Genomic DNA, 21,478 nt, shown 5'->3' with positions numbered 1-21,478 from the left:
TTTGGAGAATCTAGGTGTTCTGCCACCAAATCTATGGCTTTTTCTACTCTGTCATGTGACTATCAATTGTATTCTCAATCGAGTCCAGAGGCTGTTAGAGTGGCACAATGCCTTCTACAGAAACAAAGTAATGTGCATGCCATGTTGATAGTGGCCTCCTTGTGTAGTGAGAGCCATCAAGTGACGGATTTGGAGGGAGCAGTTCAAGCACGTCTTCTTAACTCAGGTCTGAGATTCCCTTGGGTGAGCTCCAGAGATCCATAAATCCTCCTGAAATAATGGGTAAAATATTTAGATGTGTACAGATGTACATTTTTCTGGGGAGTTGGTCCACAGCTTCAAAATTATCAAAAGTGTCCATAAAGTAAGAAAAGTTGTAGACTGAAGTGTCTATGCCTTGGTCATGGACTTCTACAAAGAAGGCCAGAGGTTGTTATCAGCCTTTTCAATCTGTCCATCAGAGGCCTGTGACTCCCAAGCGTTAGTGAGCTTAAGAATCACATGTACGTCATAGCCGAATACAAATATGACTGGATATTAGATGATATTAGTATTAGGGAATGATTGTTTTTTGTTAGGTGCCTTTAAAGAAAACTTTTCAGATAATATAATTGTGAACATTTGTGAATATTTTGTTCCCATAAAATGTTGCTATCATTCAAGAAAAAAGGTCTAGCAGGCCCATTCAAAGATTGATTCTTATAGAAAAAGAGACTGGTAAGATATCCAATACAGAACATTTTTAAAAAGACTAGAGTTCACTGGACCCTTAACTGGCCGCCAGCTAGGTAATATAATTTGAAATCAGGAAGTAAGATGCCCTCAGCTTTGCTATTTTTTCTTGAAATTGCTTTGGCTACTTGGGGTCTTTTATGGTTCCATATGAATTGTAGAATTTCTTTTTTCTGTGAAAAATGCCATTGAAATTTGGATAGGGGTTGTATTAAATGTATAGGTGGTTTGGGGTGCTATGGATATTTTAACAATATTAATTCTTCCAATTCATGAACACAAGATATCTTTCTGTATATTTGTGTCTTCTTCAATTTCTTTCATCAGAGTCTTAATGCCTTTCAAGGTACAGATTTTTCACCTCCTTGGTTACATTTGTTCCTAGATATTTATTGTTTTTGTTGCTATTATAAATAAGATTGTTTTCTTTCTTAGATATTTTATTGTTTGTAGACATCAGCATTAGAAACATAATTGATTCCTGTATGTTGATTTTATATCCTGCCATTTTACCGAATTCATTGACTAGTTCTCTTAGTTCTTTTGTTGGAGTTTTTGAGATTTTCTATAACATTGTGTTAACTGCAGACAGAGAACTTCACTTCTTCTTCTCCTATTTAGGTATCTTTTATGGCCTAATTGCTCTGTACTATGGTGAATAGGAGTGGTAAGAGTGAGCATACTTGTCTTATTCCCTATATTAGAGGAAAAGATTTCAACTATTCACTTTTGAATATGACATTAGCTGTGGGCTTCTCATATTTGGCCTGTATTATGTTGAAGTATGTTTCTTCTATACAAAATCTCTTGAGAGTTTCTATCATAAAAGGACTTTTTTTTTTTTTTTTTTTGGTCAACTGTCTTTTTTGCATCCATTGAGGTGATCATATGATTTGTATTCTTCATTTTGTTAATGTTATATATCATGTTTATTGATCTGGATATGTTGAACCATCCTTGCACCCCAGGGGTAAATCCCACTTGATCATGGTGTGTAATTTTTTTAATGTGCTGCTGAATTTTTGCATTTATATGAACCAAACATACTGGCCTGTAGTTTTTTTTCTTGCAGTGTCCTTATCTGGCTTTGAGGTTGACAATGTTCCCTACTATTCAGTTTTTTAAAAGAGCTAAGAAGAACTGGTGTTAATTTTTCCTGAAATTTTTGGTATATTTTACCAATGAAACCATCTGGTCCTAAATGTTTCTTTTTTGGGAAGTTTTTGATTATGGATTTAATCTCTTTACTCATTATTGATCTGTTCAGATTTTCTTTGTGATTCAGTGTTGGTAGGTTGCATGTTTCTAGGAATTTATCCATTTCTCCTATGTTATTCAATTCGTTATACTCCTTCCTTTTTAAATAATAACTTAAAAAATTTAGAATAGTTTTAGATTTACCAAAAAGTCATAAAGGTAATACAGAGTTCCTATATATACCATGTCCATTTTCCCCTATTGTGAACACCCTAAAATACCCTGGTATTTTTATCACAACTAAGGAACCTATACTGGCACATTACCATTAACTAAATGACATACTTTATTGTAATTTCACTAGTGCCTTTCTCATTATTTTATATCAAGGGTTCATTTTATCAACATGATTTATGAATGAGATTTTAGCCTTGATTATGTGGTTAAGGTAGTGTTTTCTGTTTGCTAGATTTCTCCACTAAAGTTACTCTTGCTTCCTTTCATTCTCTATGCTCTGGGAGTAGCACATCATTAAGCACAGCCCACACTCAAATATCTTCCCCCTTTTTTTGAGATACATACTGAAATATTTAGAAGTGAAATGACATGATGTTAAAGGTTTATTTTAAAATATTTTAGTAAAGAAAAAGAAAGCATATGGAGGGGAGATAGATAAAAATAACGATGATGATATGATGATGATTATAGAAGCTGTTGAGGTATATATTAGAAGACAAAAAAAAAAATTATGCAACTTCTTGGGGCTCCATCACTGAAAGATAACCAACATCTATAAATGTCTCGAACTTCTGTCCAACCAGCTTTAGGATCCTATTTTTTTTTTTTTCATAACTGGACTTTATCCCTTAATTCCTTTCACCCCTCTCAGCTCTTCTGCTATATGTGCATTTGACCTAAGTTTTGTTATGTTAATTTGTGAAATTAGATTTTGTCTCTTGTTGATACGGACTGCATGTTTGTGTCCCCTGCATCCAAATTTATATGTTAAAATATTAAACCCCAGGGTGATAGTATTGGGAAGTGGGATCCTTGAGAGGTGATTAGCTCATGAAGGCAGAGCTCTCATGACTGAGATCGGTGCCCTTATAAAGGAGATGCCAGAAAGCTAGCTTGTCCTTTCTGCCACTTGAGGACGCAGTGAGAAGGTGACCATCTACAAGGAAGCATGTCCCCAGCAAACACAAAATGTGCCAACACCTTGATCTTAGACTTACCAACCTTTAAAACTGTGAGAAATAAATTTCTGCCAGGCTGTGGTATTTTGTTATAGCAGCCCAAATGGACTAAGATACTTCCACAGCTATAATCAGATCCCATTGTTCCTTTGGTCTAACCAAGTAAAGGCCTTATCCATCAAAGATGCTCAATAAATATTTGGGAGTGGTAAAAATATCACATGGGAGGGTGTTTGTTTAAAAGTGAAGATTCCTGATTCCTGCTCCCCCAATATTCTGGAAACATACATATTAACTAAGCCCTGCCTCCCTCCCACCCCGCTTTTAATATAAGTGCCCTATGAGCTGCTCTTTTAGAAACACTGCCTAAAGTGTAAAGGCAGAAACTATCTTGATTATCCCTGTATTCAATATATGTTTTTGATGAATGGATGTATTAATGAGTGAATGAATTTATACTTTTTATGAATGAATGAGAAAGGTGGATCTAATACAGATTGTATTATAAGTTTTTAACACAATCATAGCTGTGGGACTCTTGGTTTGTTCTCTTTTTTCTCCTAGATCACTTATTCTAATTAATTAATTAATTATTTATTTTTAAAAATTTATTGGGATGACATTGGTTAATAAATTGGTTTGTTATCAAAGTCATCTAGTCATGCAAAATCATAACAAATATAAAAATGTGAACATTTAGAGGACTTAGAGGAATTATCCCAAAATTTCTGACTTCAAATTGGCTAGGTTTGTCCACCTTTATCAGCTTTTTCACTACACTGATTTATTGACTAATTTTATAAGCACCACTTTATGGCGGGCATTATGCTAGGCACTAGAGAAACAGAGCTGAACAAGGAAAGTTCTTTGTGTTCCTCAGCACCATGGTGGAAGAGAAAACCAAAAAAATAGTATATTAAGTGCTATAAGAGAGAACGCATTTTCCAGTGTAAACGTCACAAGTCACCCTTGTAATTACATTAAAAGAATGTGTTACATCTCTGAAGTTTGGCCTCTGCCTTCTTTGGCCAAGGGATCGAAACAACTCCCCATCTCTCATTTGTTTGCCTGGGTTCTCTGGCTTAAAGAACACACTCTGACAAGCTTCTTGCTCCACTTTTGGCACTTCCTCCTGCACTGGAGCCAGTATCAAGCGTGGCAACCCATTTGTTTATCTCGGAGCTTTCAGGCTGCCCACACATTAAGGGAAACATGATCACTTGCATGCTTTACAGTTTCCTTAAGATAAAAAGCACAACGGAAGTGGATAGTATCTGGGCACTATATGGTATAGTAGAAGGAAGAGTGGATCAAGAATCTTGGGGAAGTCATAGCAATAAATACAGCTTTGCCTTTTCTTTTGCAGTACAAATCCTTGAATTCCCAAAGCCCTTTCCCGTGCTAACTCTGTGATATTAAGCAAGTCACATAGTATCTCTGGACCTTGTTTTTCTTACCTGTAAAATAAAAGGGTTGGTTATCTCTAAGTTTCCTTTCAGCTTTAAAAGTTTGGTAAAAACTTTATCTACTCTATGACTTCATGTAAAGATACAATTGGGCTACTTTGCCCCTCTCCCAGTTCTGAGCTAGACTGTGGAATATAGGGACATGAAATAAAAAACTGAAAATTGTTTCATGTACGGTGGGGTAGGGGAAGCTTAGAATCTAAAATTAAAAAGCACACAGTTCCATAGAAAGTTATGTAAAAAAGTAGAAACTAATTGAGATAGCCAGCAGGAAATAAAGTACCACATTTTGGCATTGTCTGGACAGGCCCTGGTGGTCAAAATAAATGTCCTTTCACCATTTCTATTACAGTATGTTTGGTCATTGACCAGACATGTACGGGATGCTTACTGTTGCAAGACACTAGCTTAAGTCCTAAAAATATTGAGAGAAAAGCAAACTGAAACTTTTTTATTTGTCTAGAATATAATTAAGCTTAAAACTGCTTTAGGATTTGAGAAGATCAAACGACTTCCAAAAAAATAATTAAATAATTAAACTTCTATAATAAATATTGAAGGATTACAACTGCATATTAAATTTTCTATACATATTTGTTGTTAGGAATTTCTCAAAGAATGAAAACAGAAAAAGCTGTTTTGAAAGAACTTGCCAAATTTTTAGTAGAAATAGTTTTCTGTATCTGAAGAAGGTGTAATAAAGAGCTGTGTTTGTTTTGGAGTTTAAATGATGCTAGATAATTAGTAAAATTACTCTAAACCCATTTAATAACAAAAAGATGTAATCACTTGGCATTATAATTCCAAAAATAACTAAGTTAAAAAAATGTATCTATATCTAAAACAAGAAATGAGAACTATAAAACAACGGTCATATTTTTCTTTTTCTATTTTGGTATTTGATCTTAGGCAGTACAATTCCAGGGACCATGGTTTTCATCTCAGATCATACAGTATGGAATACAGTATATTGAATTTTAGGATCCTAAATACTTTGAGATCCATCATAGAAAGGGAAGGAAGAAAGGTTAAGAGGGAAACTAAATTGGAAGAGAATGAAGAATGCTACCAATGGACAAAAATAAAGTCTCTTTGGGGCTGAAAAAAATAGTGGTAATGTTAGCAAAGGCTACAAGGAAGCTAGAAGGATAGAGTATGTAATTGGACAATGGGAAATCTGAGTTTTATTTTCTAAGGCAGAAATGTTTAAGATGATAATAAGTTTCTTGTTAGATCCCTGGGAGTAAGTTTAAGTGCAGTAAAAGACAAAAGTCATTCTAGTGAAGAAAGTCCAAGAATTGTGAATTATATATTTAAATAAATCTGTGAGTGAATATTGAACTCTCCTAGTAATATCGTCTGAAAATGTGATATTTATGATTGAGCCTTTTGGAAATTATCAAACTTTACCTATGGCCTCCTCAAATTTGTCAACTTCCTATGGCAGACTTGAAAAGCATGTGTATTCTTAGTTTACTGTGGCTGTTTTGCTTTGCTCCCATGCACTGAGAGCTTCTGTCTTCTAATAGGGAATTTACATATTTACACTTATTCTGATATGTTTTTGCTTATGCCTGATGAAATATTCTTTGGTTGCAAGCGATAGCAAAATCAACTCTGGTTAACATGAATAAAAGGCAATGATATTGAGGACAGAGACTTGATAGAAAGGCTAGAAGGGTGTGGTAGGTTTTAGTTTCCAAAAATACTGCAACAATATCTTCCATCCCTGATGCTCTTCTTAAATATGATTTATATATTCCTCCCATTGAAAGGTGGGATGTATGTATCTTTTTCTTGAATCTAAATGGATTTGTGACAGTGGTGGACCTAAAGTCACATGACTTCCGAGGCTATAACAGTACAGGTGATACAGCTTCTGTCTGGTTCTCACAAGATGCTTGTTCTTGGAACTCAGCAACCATACCATGAAGAGACCAACCTGGAGAAGAACCAAAGTTCCCAGCCATCAGCTTTGACTGATTACTCAATTGATAGCCCAGCACCAAATTTGCTTGGTGTGTGAGTGAGTCATTTTAGAAGTGGGACCTCCCACCCTAGCTAATGCTATGTGGCACAAATGAGCCTTCCTTAGCAACCCCTGCCCAAATTACAGATTTGTGAGCTAAAGAAATGTTTTACTCACTGAGTTTTCAGGTGGTTTGTTATACAACAATTATCATAGAGAACGAAGCTTGGAAATAGACAGGAAACAAGGCAGCTTCTGAGAAACAGGAAGGAGGAATAAACTTTAATAAATACCTTATGGACAGGGTACAACAAAAACTGCTAATCATCTTCAGTCTCGTTTCCATTTTTCTTAAATTCTAGGTTTCTGTGAAGGAGCCTTCTACTGTTCTAATTTCAGGTATCTACTCACCCTTTGGCTACCAATGAGCAGAAAACAGCCCCAAAAATCTACGCCCAAAGACAAAGAGACAATTATTCAAAAGGAAATATGAAACAAGAAGTCTTACTAGTTTTCTATCACTGCTATGACAAATGCTCACAAACTTAGTGGCTTTAAACAACATTAATTTATTGTCTTATAGTTTGGAGGTCAGAAGTCGAAGGGGATCTCACTAGGCTAAAATCAAGATGTCAGCAGAGCTGCATTCCTTTCTGAAGGCTCTAGGGGAGAAACTGTTTCCCTGCCTTTCTAGCTTCTAGAGGCTGCTTGCATTCTTTTGTTTATGGCTCTCTTCATTCATTTTCAAACCAGCAATGTTGCATTTCTCTGTGGCTTTCTTCTATTTTACGTCTTTCTCTAATTTTGACTCATCTTCTGCCTCCCTCTTTCACTTTTAAGAACCCTGTGATTACATCATACTCACTCTGCTAATCTAGGATAATCTCCCCATCTCGAATTCCTTAGTCACATGTGCAAAGTCCCTCTTGCTATGTAAGGTAGTATATTAATAGGTTCCTGAGATTGTAACATGGACATCTTTGTGGGAAGGGGGCGAGCATTACTCTACCTACCACAGTATACAAAAGCAGAATGGATTCTGAGTGGTCCCCACTACTCTAAAAACATGTCCTGTACACTACACATACTGGTTTACATTTTATATTTTTTCTTATCTTCATTTTATTAAATTTACCAACTTATTCCTGTTCCATTTTTTTCAAGCAAGTAGTTTTTAACTTAAACGTCCAATTTGTATTTGCCTATATGGTGACCCTTATATTTATGATGCGTAATTGACTTACATTTTTCTGTATGTGTTTAGAGAAAGTATCTGCATACATCTCAAAATAAGACAAGTGTCTTAATACCCAACTAAAGGTAGCTTAAACAAAATGAGAAAAACTTATGTCATATACAAGGAAGTTCAGAGATAGGTTGTTCCTGGATTAATTAGGTGTCTGGATGATGTCATTAAGGATTCAAGTACTTTTCATCCTTCACTTTCTTTCTAATGCTCATCCTGACTTTGTAGGAAGATGGATGCTATAGCTCCAGTGCTTATACCTACACACGATCCTGTCTGCAGACAGTGAATTAGTTACCTACTGCTGTATAACAAATCATTGAGCTTATAACAATGAGACATCTATCCTGATTTCTTTGGGGCAGGGATTTGGGAGTAGTTTAGTTGTGTGGTTCTAGCTCAGGATCTGTCATGAAGCTGCAGTTAGAGTAGGGACTGCAATCATTTGACTAAATGACTGGCCTGGAGGACTGACGTCAAGGCAGCTCACTCACATGGCTGGCAAGTTATATGAATATTTATAGGACATGGTGGCTGACTTTCCCCTAGAGTTGTGGTTTTCAATTAGGGGTGATTTTGCTCTCCAGGGGACATTTGGCAATGTCTGGAGACATTTTTGGTTGTCACAAACGGGAAGATGTTATTGGCATTTAGTGAGTAGGGACCAGGGATGCTGCTAAATATCCTACACTGGCCAGGACAGTCCCCTAAACCATGAGTTCTCATGCCCAGCATGCCTGCAGTCCTGAGGCCGAGAAACCCTGCTTACAGCAAATGAACCAAGAGAACAAGGTACAAGCTGAAATGCATTTTATCACCCAGTTTCAGACGTCCTCTGTATTCTGCATTAGAGGGATCTACACAAAAGTGTAAATACCAGGAGGCGAGGCTCATTGGAAGCCATCTTGGAGGATGGCTACCACAGGCAGGTAGTTCTTCCTGACCCTCTTTTATTTGCTTCCTTCTTTTCTTTTCTTTTTCAGTTTTCAAAGTGGAAAACTATTCTTATACCCTGCACCAGACTTCTCCTCACTTTTCTTTAGTCAGCGTTGCATGATATGCCTATGTATAAACCAATCATTAGGAGAGAAAATTGAATTACTATGATGAATTTAGACTGATTAACATTCACCTTCCCTCTGGGGCTGGGAGAGCCCATATCCTTTGAACAACTAGAGGATAAATTCTCAAATTCAGAATTTTGTCAGTAAGTAAGATAAAGAATGACCGTGAGTGATTAACAGAGTAAACTGCCTTTGCTTACAATTGTCTTTTGTATCTCATGTTTTCTTTTTTGATTCAGTTTTCTCTTTGGTGGAATACATTTTCTAATAATAATTTAAGAAATGATTAACCATTTGAATCCTATGTGTCTGAAAATATGTCATTATTTTGCACCTTCTCTTAAACGTTAGTTTAGTTGGGTAGAGAATTCTAAGTCCAAAACAATTTCCTTAGATTACTTTGGTTCATTATCTACTAGCATACATTGTTACTGAGAAGCAGGTGATCTGGTTAAAATTTCCTTTTGATTCCTGATGCTCTGAAATCCCATCATGATGTATTCAAGTGTGGTATTTTTTACTTATGCACTGAATAGGCACTTTCAGCTTGAAGATAGTGGAACATTTTTTAACATTTCTTTGAGTATTTCTTTCTATCCATTTTCTAGGCCTTCTGTTAGATAAATTTTGGAACTTCTAGATTTATTCTTCATGTTACTTAAATTTTTGCCATTGCTATATCCTTTCTCCTGCAACCTGGAAGAAAACTGGGCCCAATCTTCTAGTTTATTAATTCACTCTTCGGTTCAGTTTGCGTCAGTATAGCATGATGATTAAGAACCTGAGTTCAGATCCTGGTTCAGCCATTTATTACTGTGTTGCCTTGAGTAAATTAATTAACCTATTTTTCAGTTAACTCATCTGTAAAATGAATGTGCTAATAATTTGCCTATTTTATGAGTATAAATGTTAATTATGTTAATACATGAATGCTTAGGAGAGTCTACAGTATATTATTACCTATTATTTTTCAATCTATTTATTTAAAAAATTCAATAAATATATTCTTAATCAGTCTTCTAACTGGTTTGTTTTCATAATAGCCTGGTTATTTTATGAATGTAAGGTCTTATACTATCCCTTTGAGAATAAAAAATATGTATTATAAAAGTTCTTTTTGCTCTATTAAACATAACTTTGGGTATTTAATTTGTTTGTTGATTGAAGTTACTGCTTCTCTTTTATAATAATAGATTTCCACAAATGATTGGTGATTCTGGGTTGTCTACTCATTTTAGTGTTTGGAAATTTCATTTGCCTATCTGTGGTACAGATTCTAATTGAGTGCTTGTTTTGCTGAATGTGGTAGGAAGTGGGGTAGGGCAGGACATGGTGCAATGCAGAGGAGATGAACGTAGTTTACTTTCTGAATGTATATGTGTGGGGGTCTATTTCTCCTGGCAATTGGTGAGCAGTTCCATAGTGTGATATTCTGTCTTCTTAGCCCAAGCATCTATACTCAGAGCAGGTGTCAAGGCTGGGGATGGACGGGTCTACTTGCTGATTCTCATTACCTTGTATAATTTTCTTCATGATACAAAGAAAATTTCTCACTATCTAAAATAATCTTAGTTACTGATTATTTATTTACAAGTTTATTCTTTGCCTTTGTGGAAGCAAATCTCCAGGGCCTAGCACTGTGTCTTGCACACAGTAAATAATCTATATATTTGAATGAATGAAAGAATTAATGCCATTCTTCAGTCACTCTTCATGGTGAAAGTGTCTGCTCCTTGTAGCCATTGCCTCTGAGCCTGAAGCTGCCCCAACTTTCACTCTGGTCCCACCCCATTCACTTTTGGTTTGTGGCTCCACTGGCAATTTAATCTTGCCTATTTTATGTAATCTAAGAAGTCCTCTGAATTGCTAACCCATTGATACTGTCTTTTTTGTTTCCTACAACTCTAATGAATTTTAAAAAATATACTTTCTGTTATATTTAGGGATCTGTGGTGACAAAAGATGTATAAAGTGTGCTTTTAGAAGCTCCACAAGCAGTTTACTGATTTCACAATGTTTTAGTTGAAACACGAATATGACAATAAATAACATTGAACCTAATATAAAGAACATAACCCCCTTTGGAACTCTTTTTTTAGAAATATTTTTAAAATATGAAAGTAATTCAAATATACAAAAAGATACAGAAAACTATATAATTTATAGCCATTAGTGTAACAATCCAGATTTAGCAGTTCCAAACATTTAGCAATATTTGCTTGAGATCTTTAAAAAAAATATTAGACATCATTGTTGGAGCCTCCTTTGTGCTTTTCCGTTCCATTTTTCTTCTTCCTTTCCCACTATCCTGAAGTTGATCTGTATCCTTCCTGCCTGTGTCCATGCTTTTTATAGTTAACTACATATTTACATAGATATAAACAGAATATTGTATTATTCTTCAGGCTTTTGAATTACACATAGGTGATATTAATTCCTTTAGTCCTTCAGAGTACACCCAGAAGAAAATGTGTCTTTGTTAATTAAGGATTGAATGCCTTCCGGCATTTACTAATCTCTCTTTTAACAAACTAAGAGTAGGCTTCAGGATTGAAGCCCTGAGGCAGGCCATGATAGCTAGCAAGAATTTAATGATATTGCTTTATTTTCTATTATATATATTTTAATGGTTTCCTTACATTTTTTTAGCAAATGTTTCTAGCTTTCCATTTACAGTAGTGATTTTTGTTTTCTTTCCAATTAAATTTAAGAAAAAAGAGGGCTGATTTAAAGAAAAAAATATTAAGTAAATAATGACAGTACAGGAGGTACACAGACATGGCAAAAAATTAGGAGTTTGTACTGAAATAGCTGAAATTTGATACACATTTGACCTGAAGGATAAAAATCAAGTTCCTTAAGGGGGCATGCAAAGCTCTATCTGATGTGACCTCTGCTTTCCTCCCCAGTCCAATTACACTATTACTTTACCTGTAGCACAAAGTGCTTGGAGTTTCCTCCTTATTTTACCAGCTGGAAGAGTCTTGTCTATTGTAACTTCTTTTATGGTCTTTCCTACAGCCGGCACCCCTACTTCCACCTGACTCTCATCAACCTCCTGGCTTCTAGGAAGCCCACCCCCATTTAGTGCCCATCACTGAACTGAATATATAGTTTTCTTATCTAATTCTAAATCCATGGGTAGAATTTAGTACTAGTATCCAGGCATCCTCATGGCCTGAAACAGCATACTAACGCTGAAAGAAATGATCTATTTATGTTTCAAATAAAATCTGGGGTATAAAATGAAGGTTCTCTATGAAAAAAAAATGTTTGTCCCATTTTAAATATGTTTAGAGTTTTAGAAATCGTTCTGTTCATAGATCTCAACACCTGATCTTAAATTATTTTTTTTCAACACTAAGACAATACATTAACTTGTCATCTAGATGAAGGGTAAAAATGGCATATAGAAGCGAAAATAAGGATGATGATAGGAAATGATAGTTTTTAAAATGTCATTTAGACATTACTTGGTGGCTTACTGAATGTTACTTACTACCTCGAGCTGGATGATTTTATTAAAAAATAAAGAGATCGAATCAAGCGTTTTTAATATAACACGTTTAAACGTTTGACATTTTAATGGTAAAGGCTCCTAAACAACTCCTGTGGCCATTGAGAGGCTGGAACAATTTTCAAGTTCCATGATCCACAGTGCATATAAAAAAATCAATAATATTAACAAAAACAGCACAGCGCACACCTTATGCTTTTTGTTTGGTTTGTTTGTTTTTAAGTCTTCTAATGTCTGTAATTGTAATGAACTAACTACATTGGCTTCCATTCATTCATTAAAAAGCCTTATTCTGATACTGATACTCTACACGATTAAAAAACCCTCAGTACATTTGGCCAGAGGTAAATTCTCATCTTAACAGAAGTACAGCTAGCTAATGCTTTCTAAGCTACTGCTATATTTGGTGAAAAGTTCGATTTTAGCGTTTCTTCCTATGTACTTCGCGTGGAAAAGGCTGGAGAGGAAGGGCTGTGCGGAGACTGGGCTTGGAAGTGACTTCACAGTTGATTACAGAATGTTGTATTTACCACTGTAAACATTCGGTCTTTAAATGAGAAAGCGTGCAGAGTGGAATCACTCACTGGTCGTCCGCCTCCTATGTTACATCCTATCCGCTAGCCAAACTTTCTCCATCAGCCGCGGAAACGCTGCCAGAAAGGGAAATGTAGGGTCCTGAGGCGGCGTGTGCTGCCTTACCCAGGGTTGCCTTCCGCGTTACCCGAAGTATTCAAGTTATTGCACCCAGAGAACAAGCTTCTGGTTTCAATTCGGTCGTTTCCGTGGGGGAATTTCGGCACGGGCAGGTCCTGGGTGTGGCGATGCCAAGAAGGAGCTCAGATTCCCAGCTTTCCCGCTTCTGGCAAACCTACCTAGCTCCGAAGCGGCAAGCGACCAGCGGACCGGGATCGCGGACCCGACCCAGCGGCGGGGGAACATTGCCGAGGCGCCGCGCTCGGCGCACTGTGCGAGCGCGCTTCTCCCCCATTCGTTCCGTGGCTGGAGGCGGATCCCCTTCCCTGCACACAAGTCCTTATATGCACCGGTTGCTCCAGTCCACGTTACTCCAGCCCCACAAATAATTAATGCGGGAGGGAAGGCGTCGTTTTTTTTCCCCTGGATTTTTTTTTTCGGCTCTAGAGCATTTGAATCCTGCCGAGAAACTCTGAGATGCGATTGAAAGGCCATATTGCTGCAGATAAGGAAATGGATACACAAATAGCCCCTTTGCCCGTACGATAAGCACAGCAGGGTTCAGAAAGAGCTCTTCAGAGCTAGCCCGATTAGCCCGCAAAAGCATGGGCGGAAAGGGTGCCCACCCCTCCCCCATCCACGCTGGTGCAGAGGGAACCGGTCAGGAAGCTCGGCCTCTCCTCAGTCCGAGACCACGCCTCCTTTGCCTCTACCCCCACCCCTTTACTCCTCCCAGGAAGCGGTGATAGACAGTTCTGTGTGGTTCTCCACCCCCAACCCCCCAGCTGAGTGGAGGAGTTGATGTGTCTCATAACAGCCAATGCAGCCGCCATCCACGCACAAGCAAAGCAGCATGTCCCATTTAAATACACCCACGCAGCCCCAGCGCCCTTAGCTGATCAGGGCGCGCAGCCCACACGCGCCGCGACTCCCGGCTTGGAGATCCGCGCAGGTCGGGCTCCGGCACCGGGCGGACCCAGGCGAGGAGGACCAGGATCCGGCTCTGTGGAGCCGGGGTGGGCGGGGGAGGCTGGGCCCGGGAGCCTCTGGCGCGACACCCGCATGAGGACGCGAGTGAAATAGACCAAGGTGGAATTTCCAAGGGAGAAGCTTCGGGGTGGCTTTGGTCCATTTCTCCGGCAAAGAAGTAGACATGGCGAGCGACTCCCCTGCTCGCAGCCTGGATGAAATCGATCTCTCGGCTCTGAGGGTGAGTAGAACATGTTTTCTGATTTCTTTCCCATGGTTTGGGTCAGGGCGAATGGGCTTGGTGCGTGGACTGAGGCTGGTGGGCAGAGGCGGGAGAATGCGACGCGTAGGGAACCTGGGTTCCTGTTTGGTTTAGGGGGCTGCCGAGGCGCTCTCGGCCGAGCCCCCAGGGCAGGGGCTGTGAGGTACGTGTCCTCCTTTGGTTGTGGCCGAGAATCCCCCGAGAGCGCGTGGAGCTTATGCCAGTTTCATCTTAGACCCGTGTAAGCGCATTAACATGAAAAGCTTGTGTGTGTGTGTGTGTGTGTGTGTGTGTGTGTGTGTGTGTGTGTGTGTGTACACAAGCCCTAGGCAGTCATCTCGTGCCAGGATGCGAGACCTGAGACTCTCTTTCTGCAAAAACGAATAACAGCGTGAATAAAGGTACTGGCCCCACACGTTTTCCAGCTACCTGCAAGATGACATACATTGTGAGCCTGGCGGTCTCCACGGAGCCGAACCTGCTTCTTCATAGGGGCAGCAATTGCTATGCTGGCTTTATAGATGGCAAGGGTCTATCCTTCCCCCTTTTCTGCCTTTCTGCTACCCGACTACCTCTCAGCGCTCTCCAAAAGGCCAGTCTGCCACTTGCCTTTATTTGTGGTTTTAACTCAGCTCTGCCTGTGCTTTCTGTGACATTTCAGTTTTATGGCTGAACTTAAGCAGGTGAAAGGGATGGGATATGTTCTCTGCTGTTCCCCAATCAGACCGGAACTCTCGGGAGTGTGTGTGTGTGTGTGTGTGTGTGTGTGCGCGCGCGTGTGTGGTGTGTTTTCCCTGAGTCCGTGGACAGTCCTTTGTAGAGCACCTCCCAACACCCAGACCCACTGGTTTGCGTTTACCTTCACGTGAATTGCCTCAGACGCCGTTTCATTGTATTGACTAAGACATCACTGATATAGAATCCATTTTGCTGTTGTTTTGTGATCAGAATACCAGGAATCCCAGTGCAGCCTCGACGACTCCCCACCCCCAAACCCCAATCTCAACACACTCCTTCGGAGAAGGGGGCAGAGCTTTCTTGCCATTTTAATTAGATGCTGCCTGCCGGGAAGGGGGTGAGGGGCGGAGGTGGCGACAGCAGCAGGGGTCTGAGAAGGATTGGACGCCAATTTAAGCCAGCTTCTTCCTCTCCAGAACCCCCCCCCCCCCAAAAAAAAAAAACCTGCATATACATGAGGCATGGAGGGACTGTGAGACGGAATCCATGGTGGCTCTCAACACAGGGACACACAGGGTGGGTGGGTGGGTGAAGCTTGGAAGTTCACATGCCCTCCTGAGGAATACGTTGTTAGATGGATGCTAAATGTTGAGGTTATATATCTGAATTTTTAGTACTTTTCTTGACATTGTCTCCTCCACCGTTATTTTAAAGCGCTACCCTTATGGTCAAAGTGTCACTATTTTTTCAAGTCTCATTAATCCTCTCTATCTAAACCCCTCTTTTTAACTCCTCCTCCCCTGCTTCTTAATCGTTGCATCCAAAAGGTGAGGTTTCTGCCAGGCAGTCAAGAGGTTGAAAAGGAACAGAGATGCCATTTGTAACTGGTTTTTTTGATAACTGGGCAGCAAAGACTCATTCATGCATTATTACAGTAAGCTGTCTATATTCCTGGCTGGAAATGCCACATCAGAACCCACTGCCCCCTGGGCAGCTGAGGGTGGGGGTTAGTTAGTAACAGATGGGTGCTTCAGCCAAGTCTGTGGCTTCTTGCTTTACAGACTGTGTGTGTGTGTATGTGTTCATTTGCCCTACTTTCTGCACTGGGGGTTGCTGCCAGCGGTTAATCAGGTGGATGAATGGTCCAGACTTCAGGGTAGGGGAAAGCGGCAAAGGCCGGGATAGGCGTCTGAACAATGGGCAAGGCGTGTGATTTCCCTTAGTTGGAATCTTGACATCACTCCTCTAATGGAAAGTGCTCTGATGTGATTTTAAGTTGGGCTTGGTCAGAGGTGTCTCTTGTGGTTTTTCCTGGGGAAGATTTTCTGAGATATGGAGCACAGAGCCTGCAGGCTGTGAGCAACCATGAGAGCTCACCAGCTGGCCTGGAGTGCGATTCACACATGGGAGACTTGTGGTTCTAAGATCTGTATTTTGAAAAGATATCTTTGCAGGATTCACTGAAATTGCTCTTTGTGACTTGGACTTAGGGCTCTGTTTCTGTATTTTTGCCTGTGGGAGGTGTGGAAAGAGGGAGGACTACGGCTAGCCCAGGAGACTGGGTAACTGCTGACTGGAGGACTTGAATACAGATGTGGAGGCAGTTGGAAAGCTAGGGTCTGTGATCAGTCTTGTGGAGGTGTGCAGGCCGGACATGAGTCTAAAGACCATGTAGGTAATCTCTACAAAGTAGAGGGCAGATCATCTCTCTCTGTCTTTCCCAGTCAGGAGGGGCTCATCTAGATGAGAGGTCTCATTTGTTCCTAAACCCTCAGCCTGCCTGTTGAGAACCTTCCGGGAATGCCTGACCCCTGAATTGCAGCCAAGGTCAGTGGCTTCTAGGAGAATTTGCGGCAGCCTTACCAGTCCCTTGCTGTTTTGTGGCTCTTTAATGTACACAATCAATGCTCTTTCTGTAAATGCTGCACTCAGTGCATTAAAACAGATCTTGTCTGGAGAGGCCTTTATCCTTCTCACTTTGGGGGCTTATTATTCTTGGCTAGTGATCCCAGACTGGACCTGGTCTAAATTTTCCCCAAATAGCAACAATGCATAATTTAAACCAGATCAACCAGTGACAGCACTGATCATTTAAATTATGCAAGATTGGGATGGTTTTAAAAAGTAAGGTAAGACAGGATCTTTGGTTAGGAAAGAGATGATCCGAATCCAGTTTTATTATTCTTGATTTTAGGGTTCCAGAGATAAACTAAATCTTGGGGGGAGGGGATGATTTCATAGATTTAGAGCTGGAAGAGAATTGTAGAACATTTAGCCACTCCTTTCTTTGAATACATGGGAAGGTGAAGCCCAAAGATATGAAGTCTATTGTCCAAGGTCACACATCACCCTCATACTCCCTCTTGGGTGGTTTGGGGAGAGAATCTAGGTTTTCTGACTCCTAATTTAATGCTGTTTTCTCTAAGTCACATTGTCTGTGGTGAATCAGAAATCAATAATACATTTTCTGTCTGAGCACAAAAAATGGCAGAGAGGAATGATTTCACCAGGGTCATGAAATTTTATTTCTCAAGAACAGAGAAACTGCTTCATGCAGGTAAGCTCATAATACACAAAACCGTGGAGCTTTAAGGTACCTTTGGAATTTATCTTGTCCAACCCCCTTCAATTCCTCCTCTGTGGCAAATGACAGTATAAATTGTCTAGGATAGATGATTGTCCTGTGTGGTAACCTTTCTCCATAACCCGTCTCCGTCTGAATATGTCCCAGGGATCATCAAGATAGACACAATATTCAGATGTCTCTGCTTGTGAGGTTTATAGAGCTTTATGTATATTTTGTATGATCTATGTGGATACTTATATATATTATGGATATAAACTATCCATGTAGATATATGAAATATGTATATACATATAGGCTACAAAAACCAATCTACTCAGCCTTTGCAGGATTCACTGAAATTCAAACTCAAGGCTTGAGTCATTTTTCCTTTAAGACATCACAGTATTAAAAGAAATTAAAATTGCTACCAGTATGCTTTATTACATATGAGGTGAGATCAGTCCAGAAAGCTTTTTGTAGATTAGCATATATCTGAATTTGAGCACCTTGGCTGTTCTTAGTTTGGTCCAAAGAATAAGGCATTCAAGGGCAGGATTGACTGCTACTGACTTCATACTCTTAAGTTTCTGCCAGGACTCACGCTGACTTTTCTATTTGAATAGAATTAGATGACCTCTGCTTGTCTTTCCCCCTACCCCTTTACTCCCTTCTGGGCCTAGCTATTTCTTTCTCCACAGAAACCTAGATTTAAGAATTGACCTCGTCTGGAAGACTTGCAGGTATCCTTCCTGCTATACTTTTTATGCTTGTGTTATAAATGGTGTGTGGCTTTTCTTTCTACCTGCTCACTAAATTGTGGACTCCTTTAAAACAGAGACTCAGTCTTGCTCATCTCTGAGTACATAGTCCCAGTTATTGAATAAATGAATAAATGCATGAATGAGTGAATGGAGTAGACTGAGCTCTGGGTTCTATGGCTATGTCTTATTAGTTTTGTGACTTTGGATAAGTCATTTACTGCTTGCCTTCTTCATATACTGGTTTCAAAAATCAAATAAAGTATTTATAGCAATGCTTTGAAAACCATGAAGCACTATACAAAAATACTATTCCATGAGTAAATACAATCTTATGGGAAACTTGATTCCACAAATATTTGATCCCAATGATTATACCTAATTGAAAATGATTCTGAAAAAAGATAACAGAAGTTATCTTTTTAGTAGTACCTTTTTCTTTTTTTCTTTTTCTTTTTAATGTACCAATATGACCTTTTATTTTTCTCTGATGGCCTGGGTTGACCTTTGCCCCAGTATCAGCATTCATTACATAGGAGGTGAGCTCAGCCCAGAAGCTTTTTGGTGATTAGCATATTTCTAAACCAGTAACAAGTATCATTATTATTCATTAAAACCTAATTTTTCATTAAAAAAAAATACCCAACAATCTTTTCTCTTCTTTATAGATTAACCATTATTCAACTAAAAACAGATTTGTTATGCCTTTGCCTTTTCAAAGTCTGTGTTTGGAGGGGTGTGGGTAGAGGGAGTGGGTGTCTGAAATGATACACTACTACTCCAGTGTTTAAAAGTTTAAAATCTTATGGTCAGAGGTCTCATCGAGCTTAGAGAAATCTTGAATCATTATTAATCCGTTACCCAAGAACACTTAAATTTGGTCTTAAATGAGAATTTAGTAAAGTTGCAGAAATTGATAACAGTATCTTAAAATGAAAATAGCAGTTTTTAAGTTAGATACATTTGTTGTATTTTTCAGACATTAAACAGGTGTTTTCTTTGCTGTGACATTGCATCATAATAAAATAGAGTGTATGGTAATTATCAGAACATCAGAGAAAAATGCAGAATCATTTTCAGTATTCGTTATTAACTGAAGCAATCTTAGTACAAAAGCTAGTATAAGTCATGGTTTATTGTTTGCAAAATTATCTACTTAGGAGGTCATGGAATATTTTGTTGATGAAAGAATACATACACTTTTCCTTCATGAAAATATCACATTTCCCCTCTTATCTCTTAGGCTGTTTGAAATCCTGTAATTTTGAGTCTTGCTGGTTGGCCTTTTTTTTTTATTCTGTGTCTCTGCCCTGGAATTAATCTTCTGTGCCCTTTTTGTTCTATGCCATTCCTTCTTTTCATTGATAGCAGTTCTGAAGTCCACCCAGCTTTGAGCTACTGTGATTGAATCACAGCTGCTATGCCCAGCTGAGCACAACCTGTCTCTGAGCCTGTGTTTCTGATAGAATTTGGGATAATTTGTGTCTGAAAGATGCTTTTATGCCACATTGGTTCTTCCATTTCTGTGGGAGAAGTAGCTCTCTGAGAACAGGGCCTGAACTAGTTCAGCAGTGTGCTGAGAATTCCGAGAAAATCTGGGTGATATTTTTTGAATGAAATGTTATTCTGCACTTATAAATATAAGGTTCCTAGTGGTGAGAGAGGGAGGACTTAAATAGAAAATGTTGGATGAATTCCGCTTGTAATTTCTTTCATTCTGGTTGGAAGCTTATGTCCCTCTAGAGAAAGATGATTCTCTATCCACTTTGTACATGCCCACGCTGTCTCCAGTTGTCTCAAGGGTGCCTTGAAGTTCTCGAAGTACATTTTATTTTATCCCGATCTTAAAAAATCCTTCCTTAATATATATCGTGTGGGTTCTCTTGTCTCCACTGCTCCCACCGCCACTGCAGTTACTGTCCTCTCACAAGACTTGGTTCCTTGAACTTTCTGTCTTGAATTATATTCACTGCCAAACAGGAAGCTTCATAAAAGCAATGCATATATTTGATATTCTTAGGAATCTCCACCAGGATGGCTTCTGGGGCAGATTGTTAATGGGAGCAAAGATTGCCGAATTGTTAAAAATTTAATTAAAAGAAAGCTTTTTCTTGTTCCTATTGTAAAAGCAACACATAGTCATTACGAAAAATTCAGAAAATGGAGAAAAAGCAAAAAGAATTCATGATTTTCAGTGATAACCACATATATACATTTTGGTATATGGCTTAGTGATTTTTTTTCTATGCGTAGCTGAACAGATAGCTTTTAAAAAATTAAGATCATATCATTATAGATTATCCACAACCTCTTTTTTAAAATTTGGAATCAGTCTCTTTGCATGCTATTAATGTTTTTCTGTGGCACAATTTTTAAAACTCTTTATTAGGGTGAATTTTAAACTTACCTAAAAGTAGAAAGAATTTTAGAATGCTCATACATCACTGGTGGGAATATAAAATGGTAGGGCCACTTTGGAACAAGTTGGCGGTTCCTCAAAATGTTAATATAGAGTTACCATGTGACCCAGCAATTCCACTCCTAGCTATGTACCCAAGAGAACTGAAAACAGATAGCCACATAAAAATGTGTATGCAAATGTTTATGATAGCATTATTTGTAAAAGCCCCAAAGTGGAAACAGTCCAAATGTCCATCAATTGATGAATGAATAAACAAAATGGAGGATATCTATACAATAGAATATTATTGGCAATAAAAAGAAGTGCTGATACTGTTCTAAGATGGATGAACCTCATACTAAGTCAAAGAAGCCAGAAACAAAAGACCACGTGTTGTACGAATCCATTTATGTGAAATGTCTGGAATAGGCAATCCTTAGAGACAGAAAATAGATTAGTGGTTGCTGAAGCTGGAGAAGAAGGGGAATGGGAAGTGACTGCCAATGTCCTAAAATTAGTGGTGATGATGGCTTAACTCTGTGAATATACTAAAAATTACTTATGTACTTCAAAAAGATGAATTTTGTGGAATGTGTAGTAAATCTAAATAAAATTGTTATTTAAAAACGTAGAATAGTATAATGAGCCCCCAACTTAGCAACTGTTCACGTGTGCCCAACCTTGTTGTATCAACACCACTACCCACTTCCTCCCTCATATTATTTTGAAGCCTCGTATCATTTCATTTGTAATTATTTCAGTAT

The 21,478-nt window shown here is 38.7% G+C and overlaps 1 protein-coding gene across 5 annotated transcripts in view; it reads left to right on the top strand.

The window, feature by feature from the left end:
* Nucleotides 1-13,857: 13,857 nt before the first annotated feature.
* Nucleotides 13,858-21,478, top strand: part of TNIK (TRAF2 and NCK interacting kinase) — a 350,899-nt gene continuing 343,278 nt past the window's right edge. For all 5 annotated transcript variants that reach the window (XM_036218652.1, XM_036218651.1, XM_036218649.1 and 2 more), the window contains exon 1: nucleotides 13,858-14,290. In XM_036218652.1, coding sequence (XP_036074545.1) covers nucleotides 14,234-14,290 — 57 coding nt within the window. In that variant the 5' untranslated portion in view covers nucleotides 13,858-14,233. The remainder of the gene's footprint in view (nucleotides 14,291-21,478) is intronic.

The sequence above is a fragment of the Rousettus aegyptiacus genome, unplaced genomic scaffold (assembly GCF_014176215.1).
Source record: "Rousettus aegyptiacus isolate mRouAeg1 unplaced genomic scaffold, mRouAeg1.p scaffold_m13_p_4, whole genome shotgun sequence".
Lineage (NCBI taxonomy): Eukaryota > Metazoa > Chordata > Mammalia > Chiroptera > Pteropodidae > Rousettus > Rousettus aegyptiacus.
This window is presented reverse-complemented; position numbering and strand designations above follow the sequence as displayed.